At 37.7% G+C, this 8576-nt stretch overlaps 1 protein-coding gene across 1 annotated transcript in view; it reads left to right on the plus strand.

The window, feature by feature from the left end:
• Positions 1–1777, plus strand: part of pdgfd (platelet derived growth factor d) — a 106782-nt gene extending 105005 nt beyond the window's left edge. Inside the window, exon 7 of the mRNA XM_055147742.1 lies at positions 1477–1777. Within this exon, the coding sequence (XP_055003717.1) occupies positions 1477–1608 (132 nt within the window). The 3' untranslated portion in view covers positions 1609–1777. The remainder of the gene's footprint in view (positions 1–1476) is intronic.
• The last annotated feature ends 6799 nt before the right edge of the window (positions 1778–8576 follow it).

Genomic DNA, 8576 nt, shown 5'->3' on the forward strand with positions numbered 1-8576 from the left:
ATTATCATATTCGATGTTCAGCCCACAAGCGTACGTCATCCATACTTTTATACAAAAGCATGATACAAAACAATGCACTACAACTTCACAAACCTGATGTGATGTGCAGTAGTTTCATCAGCGGGATGCACAGTCTGAAGGAGGAGTGACTTAGTGCAAAAGAACAGCAAATGGAGGGTCAAAAATGAAACTGAAGCTTATTAAACATTTTAGTATGTTGTTTTTGGTGAATATAGCAGCAGTAAATGGTAACATGGTGATCTAAATTAGCCTAACTTATCAGCCGGTTTCACTTTGTGGAAACCGTCTGACCTCGCCGCATTAGGATTCGTTCGATTGATGGAAGGCGGGTATTTTTTTATTTAACCAGTCCCTGCTATTCGTGACATATGTAATATGCCACTAACGGGGCTAACTTTAAGCTTTTCCCAAACCCCATAGGACAAAGGGTAATAACATCTTTCCCCTTGATAAAATTCACCAAACATTCTCTTTGTTCTGGCTTTAAATCCTCGATCTCAGGAATTGATACCAACATAGAATGTATGGCTTCGTCTACATCCATCTCCACCTCTTTGTTTACTGTTGTGCTGTACCACAAAAAAGGACCTAGACAGGTGCTTGAGTTTAACGTCATGGCTTCACAGCTCTTTGCTGATTGGCCGGTGCACGGCCTACAACTTCCAGGGTTCTTGCAAACCAACCAGTGTATTTTGATTCCTGACCTACTTGCTCGAGAGAAATTAAATTGAGTGGAGGCATTAGGTAGCACCAGCCTGGCTAGATCTAAATCTTATTGTTAGCAATTAATGCCCCATAGAAGTGTAATAACCCTCTTTAATGAATATGCAAGAACTCAGTAGAAATAATAACAAAAAAATTTACAAAGCAACACATCCAAGTAAAATAGAACTTTAGTCAATAAACATTATGAGGTCACAATATCAGAATATTCCAGTAAAAAATGGTATTAGTCTTGTATTTTAAGAGAAAATTTGAGCATAGGAGAAAGCCTTGAATCATGATATAATCTAACGCTCGTCAGATTATAGTTTGATTTTCTATTATCATATTGCCTAGAGGACACAAGGGATGATATGAATTGTAATGACGTTTTATAGTCATTTAATGTGCAATTAATCCAATTTTTATGGAGATTGAGATTCAGTTATTTCTAATCATCAGTGATATATGCTTGGCACTTTTTAATCACAGCCAATCCTGTTTTAGCCTTTGGAGGAATTTGACTTTTTTGTGTTAAATGGCAATAAAAACAATAGTGTTATAGTATGTTCTGGAAATTATAATATAGAAAGTCATTTTAATTTGTTTTTAAAAGCCCTATATTTCATGATCTATGTTATAATGTTGTTTCCTCATCAAAAACATACCTGAAGATGTGTTTTGTTTCATTCAGAAGACAGTAAAATCAAATCAAAAACCATAACTGAACCTGATTTCTGCTGTGTTTTGCAGGTGCTCAAATACTCCCCAGACATGTCCTCCCAGCGCCATCACCGATCGAAGGTGCGCTGGGTCATCGGGGAGATCTTCCTCACACATCATGAAGAGTGCGAGTGCTCGTGTCCAAACCAACCGCCACGCTGAAGAACTGTGCATACCCCTGCTCACATATAATACTACAACAGACTATGGAACAGCTCGAACGCAAGTGAACCAGAAGCTACAAAAGGACCAAGAGGATTTCTAACAGGACACAACTTTTAAGCTATAGCCATGTTGTTTTGGCATCAATTCTTCCACTTTCCTATATACATCAGCCAAGGATTCTAATTATTTTCACTCATGATATTTGAGGTTGGATTAAAAAAAAAATATATATAATATATATAATATATATATATATATATATATATATATATATATATATATATATATTGTAAAATAAAACAAAAAAAATTAATTGAATCCACATGGAGAATTTCAGTATTTTTCTACCCATGATTCAACTATCCCTAATTTCTAAATCTCCAAATATGAATATTCTTCCTATAAAGATTCTTAACTTAATTTATTAAACTTTTGCTTCCACTTCTTTCCAATCCATGTTTATTAAGATCTTATATTAGTCTACTTTCTGATCTATGTTATAATGTTGTTTCCTCATCAAAAATTTACCTGGAGCTGTGTTTAGTTACATTTACACATGAAAAAGATGCTCAGTTGTGTTTTTAATCTCCATACACCTTCGCTAGAATCATTAGGAAATTCCAGGATTGAAATGATCGAACTACAGGTAATGGTAACTTAATTTGAGATGTCAACGAATACTTAAATGATTACTCAAACGTGTAAATGAACACAACTCTGGATAACATGGTTTAAAGCTCACAAGGTCCTGTATTTCACAAAAATGAGTAATCATCCAAGTGATTGTGACAGAGGAGCACTTTGTGTAATGCATAACATCACTAGGTTAGTGTGACCAGACGTCCCTATTTACCTGGGACAGTCCCAGTTTTGAACCCTGTGTCCTCTGTCCCAGCAGATTTATCCAAAACCATTGATTTGTCCCACTTTTATACAAGAAATATCCCAGATGTCCCTATTTTTGACCAATCTGATCCCTACCAACAGTAAAGAGAGGCATAAATTGTAATTTGTTTCGGTAAAATACAGAAAAGTTGCTTTAAAATGATCAAAACACAAAGAAAATGTGACTATACTGACTCACATGTTGTAGTCACAAGTGGTCTCTGCATAACAATTTTCCTTAATTACGCGCTTTTTTCACAATATTTTCAGTTTAAACTCATCTTAAACATGCTGGTTTCTGTGTCAAACATGTGTGAATGAAACAAAACACAACTCCAGGTATGTTTTTGATGAGGAAACAGCATGATAACAGATCAGAAAACAGCGTAGCATGGGCCCTTTAACTGACGCACAGTGTATGTCTTTTGTCAACAATGTATTTCATTCGTCGCCTACAGCCCTGGAGGACACAGGTTTTCCCTCCATCTTTGTTTTGTCCACATTCCAGGCTGTCCCTCTGCACTCTCCCTTCCCGTCTCTAGTCTTTTGTCTCTCAGCTCTGTGTTAGTTTTTGGCCTGCTCCCCTCTCACTCTCCAATACATCAAAGCACATGTCAGATAAGAGCGCCGTGCCTCTGTGCCCAGGGCCCTCAGCGTTCCAGGCATTCCAGACTAACGGGAGTTTTGCTAGCACGCTGGAGAGGTGGGAAATGACACAAGAGGGAGCAATAAATACATCAGGATAAAAATTACATCTGCTTTTTAAAGTAATGACTTGGGTTTATGGCAGTGAGGCAGCATGTGAGACAAATCTTAAGATAGAAACAAAACTGATCAAATGTAACAATTAAAGGTGCACTGTGTAATTTTTCTAGTGAGGGACATACCACTTGTTTGTCGCCATGGAGAGGTTATTGTTTTGTTTGGAGTGTTTCAGAGTATGGGATTAATAGCCTTATATTATGTGATATTGGTTAAATTTGAGCCATGTTATAATGTTGTTACCAACTCAAAAGCATGCAGAGTTGTATTTCATTCACACATGTTTGAGTAATCCTTATTATTATTAGTCTTTCTACATCTCCAAAGCTCAAAATGCGCTGTTCCACCTTGTAATGTCATGTAGTTAAAGAGACAGTTCAGAATTTTGCACATAGGGCCTCATTTTCTAGTGAGCGTTGGAGATGTGTGGAGACACTTTTTAAAATATTCCATTCAGTCCTTGTATTTGCAGAGGTCGCTGGTGCTAGGCTAGTGCATGTCAATGGCCATAGTTAGCGTGACACTAAAAACAGTCTTACCCACTCCGCAAAACACCTGAAGCAAAACAATTATAACGCCAGACTGTCGATGTGAATGTCTCTGTCGATAGAATAATTTTAGAAGTAAAAACAACCTTGCATTTGAAGGATTTATGTCTGAGCAGCAGCAGCAGCGAGTTGTACTTCCTGATAGAAAGCTCGGCAGTGACATACTGATAAATGAGAAAATAGTCTCTCAACATGCGAAGAATCATGGGATGCAAGGTTAGTTTTATTTCAAACATTATCCTATCAACACAGACATTTACATTGACAGTCTGGTGTAATAACAGATTTGCTTCGGGTGCTTTGTGGAGTGGGTAAGTTTGTTGTTTTGTGGCAGGCTAACTATGGCCGTTGAAGTGCACTAACCTAGCACCAGCAACCTTTGCAAATACAACGACTGGATGGAATATTTTTAAAAGTGTCTCCACACGTCCCAAAATTCAGGGCCTCATTTCTTACTTAGCCAGTGTCCAAAATTTTGAACTGTCCCTTTAACAGCTCAACTCAACTCAACTTTATTTCTAGAGCACTTTAAAAACAACACAGTCAACCAAAGTGCTGTACACAAACAGAAAACAAACAGTGACAAATACAGTGACAGTGACACGTACAGATAAAATATAATACAATACAAATACAGGTAAAAAGTCAACCCTCAAACTGTGTTAAAATCCAAGGGGAAAAAAGTGTGTTTTTAGTAGGGACTTAAAAACAGACAGTGAGTCGGTCAACCTGATGTGCAAAGGGAGCCAATTCCACAGGCTTGGAGCAGCTTGGAGCAATCATCCACATGATTCCAGTGAATGGAGTTTACAAACACTGTGGAGCACTTCCTGTATTACCACATGACATCATAAGCTGGAAAAGAGGACTATCTGACGAAACAGCATTATAGCATAGATCAAAAAGGGATATTGGCTCTTTAAATGCATCTAGCGATTTTGCATGGAGATAGATTTAATGCCTTTTTGTGAAACCTTTCAGACAAAGCAATAGTATCTCTATGTAAACAAGCATGTGATGGACCCTCACTTGAAAAGTTTTAGTGCAAGATTTAACATTTTGAGTCAATTTCTGGCACATCCCTATTTTTGAGAATTTTAAATCTTGGTTTAAAGTCATTTCAACCATCAACATTGAGCTCGCGAAGAAACCAAACCTCCCACTTGTGTTCCCTGTGGATAGGCCCAGCACTCTCGGGGATAATAGTGAGTAATCACCAGGACAAACTGTTCTTTTATACAAGACCGTAACAGTGGTAACAACTCACATCCATTCATTTTTGATTCCCACTTCCAACATAAAAATAATTACACAAAAGTACAGTTAGTTTTTGTATTCGAAGGTGTGGCAGCAGTAATTTTAAGATGGCAATACTGAGCCTGATTTTTACAGCCTTAAAAATGTGCAAAACTAGTTCAATTTAAGCAGTTTGCAGTGGTCCAAAGTCATTTCGTCACTTTCTTAATGCATGACTGTAACAATAACAACGACTAGCAAAGTTAATAGTGGTTCGAGGATGATAAAAATGGTTTGATTAGACACTGACAGCACGCAAGAACCTTTTATTTTTAGTATTTCTTATATCCTATAAGGTTAGGGCACTGTGGCAAAACAATCTGTACCTTATTACATGAAAAAAAATCTGCTGTCCCTTTAAATCTTCACAGCCATGACCAGGCAATAAGAAATAAGACCTGCCATCTTTCTTCTCTCCATCCTCCCCTCCCCATGTGTCCCTCAAGTCCCCTCTACATAAAGACAGATGCCGCAGTGAAAAATGGAAGCTTTTGTTCCAGAGACAGTTGAGATTGGAGATTCTGACACAGAGATGATTCTTTGGTCACAGTGAAATGCGATGGTGTAGTCTTTCAGCCTGTGCGTGTGTGCGTTGGGCGTCATGGGCCTTATCCACCAGCTGTACAGCACCTTCACATAAACTTAGGTTCTGACATTCCCCCATGCGCATGTGTCAATCCTGTGACTTCTGTAGTGTAAAAAATACCTTTAGATTATGTTCGTGCACTTAATATTAGTTTTTAAAGGTTCTATATCATATAAAATTATCTCCTGTGACATTTAAGCCATGTTATATTGTTGTTATCTCCTCAAAAACATACCAGGAGTTGTGTTTTGTTTCATTCACACGTTTGAGTGACGTTGCATTATTACCGTATTTTCCAGACTTTTGAGCGCACCTGAATATAAGCCGCATCAACTAAATCATCAACAAAATTTTTAAATTGTACATATATAAGCCTCACCTGAATACAAGCCCCAGGTGTCCACATCTTCAAGAACGGTTTCAAGTTTGGGCCATCTGCTTTTATCACCTCTGAAAGCTTTTGTCGTCTTTTTGCATTGAGTCAGTTCGTCACGCTGCCATCGCCAAAGTCTCACCATCGACTCTTTGATGCTGAGCTCACGTGCAGCAGCTCTGCTTCCTTCTTCAACAGCCACATCAGTTGCTGTTAACTTAAAAGCTGCAGCATCTGCATTTCTTCATGTGTTTTCCACATGAAGGGTGTGTGTATGAAGCGCAAAATAATTGTTCAAAACACAATCAAACGAGCATCTTCCTCGGCACATCACCCCCATCTCTCCCTGCACTCAACGGCGTATGACTCCTGCAAGAGCCATTGTCCTGTCTGTATCATGTCAGGGTCTGTTCACACATTTTATCGGAAGTGCCTTTTGTTTAGACGGTGACGGTGTTTTTTGGGCTTAAAAATGCAAAAATCTGAAACCACCCTCCAGAGTAGAAAAGTTGAATACGCTCTGCTGTAGCATTTCCATCTACACTGCCCAAGACATAAAACTCTGGTCAGATCTGCTCACATCACGTACGCATTTACATCACATACATCACCACCTAGTGTCACCACCTAGCCACCTGGCATGCATACACAATCAGTTCCACACACTTTTGCGTCACCATATGCACACAGATTTCCTCCCGAAAACGCTGGTCTAAACGCTGAATAAAAAGTGAAAACGTGATGCCACTTTTGCGTCTTCTGTTCAGACCGTCATCATATAAACATAGCCTCAGTGTCTTGTAGGATTTCAGCAGATTTCAGTCTCTCAGGGGCTAGGCTAGTTCTATCAATCAAGTATGAGTGGTTGTCCGACTACTGAAGTGTGAGGTGTTTCTTCTCATCAATTACTCAAACGGGTAAGATGTATCCTCCTCACTAATGTTCATTTAGCATCCGCTGTGTTGCCTAACCATAGACCGTATATATGAATGGACAATGTGCCAAACAAAGAATCCATCCATATATTCGCCGCATAGTTGTATAAGCCGCAGGGTTCAAAGTGTGAGAAAAAAGTAGCGGCTTATAGTACAGAATTTACAGTAGTCTGTCTACATCTGCAAAGTTAACAGCTCCTTTTACCTTTTGTTCATTAGAGATTGGAAACTCCAGGGCTGAAATCCTCCAAATGATTCTAGTGAAGGTGTAATGGAGTTTAAAAACACAGTGCAATTTGAGAGTCTAAATACACAGGTGTGTTAAACAAGTGTGAATGAAACAAAACACAACTCCAGTTATTGATTAGAAAACAACATTAGAACATAGATCAAAAATGCTGTTATATAAGTTTTTTAATCAAACCAATGAGATTTATTTAGACCTACCATAGCTGCTTTTCTGAACTGGGTCAGATATGCCATTCTCACTGTCTTTTCCTTCCACTGTATTGTATTGAACGACTTTGCCTGTACTGTGCATATCCTGTGTTGTTACTGTTATCAGCACATTCCATTGTTGTATGCCCCAAAGTGACACTCCCCTTTTTCCTCATAACTATTCCGTTTCTCACATCCGCATACATTTCAGCGCTCATTTAAACCTGTAGCCTGCTTTTTACCAGGATCCAGCAGCGCGTCAGACTCCTTCAGGTCCTTTGAAAGTGTTCGCTTTGATCAGTTATTTTGCAGAAAAGTTGTGATGCTTGTCAGATCAAAAAATGTTCTGGCTGCTTGCGCTGTGTCCAGGAGAAAGATTTTCACGACAAAACTGTGTATGCTTTCTTTTAATAATTTATTGTCATTGTTGTCGTTTTTTTTGTTCAACTATCAGCTGGTTGTTTTTCATAAAAGTATTTCTCGCACTTCTGCTTCTGGTGTCTTCATTGTTTTTTTACTAGTGGTGGAACGTACCGTAGTAAAAGTAACGTACTTAAGTATAAATTTTAGTTATCTGTTTATTTAAGTATATTTTTAAGCATTTTACTTTTACCTCAGTACATTAGATAGACCTGTATTCTTTACTCCTCTGCATTTTTGAACTAGACCGAAAAGTAAAAGTATTTTTTATTATTGTCTGAGACCTGCTAAAAACCTGAGGATGGTATTTTTTAACATGTTTGTAGTTTGACCAATCAAAAATATATAAATAAAAACAGCTAGGAAACCTTTAAAAGTGTAAAAAGATCGGGTAGATTTGTAGATTTTTTCATGTGATAGTTTCACTTTTTACTTTTATTCGAGTATGTTTTGCTCCAATATATGTATGTTTTACTTATATTATCTTGGGTACTCTTCTTTGTACTAATGGGGAATTTATTTTTCTGTACTTTATTTTTTTGAGCTATAAAGAGTTGACTAAATAATTTCCATTCACTTTGCTATTTATGTATAGTAACAATAGTATAGTACATTTAGAATAGTTTATACTATTCTAAAACTATAACTATAACTGTTTTATGGTTGTGCCAGTGACAATGAATCAATTCAATATTATCGTTCACTCGCACTAACTTAGCTAG

This window comes from Boleophthalmus pectinirostris, unplaced genomic scaffold (genome assembly GCF_026225935.1).
Source record: "Boleophthalmus pectinirostris isolate CB_2022bp ecotype Guang Dong unplaced genomic scaffold, ASM2622593v1 HiC_scaffold_9, whole genome shotgun sequence".
NCBI classification, from domain to species: Eukaryota; Metazoa; Chordata; class Actinopteri; order Gobiiformes; family Gobiidae; genus Boleophthalmus; species Boleophthalmus pectinirostris.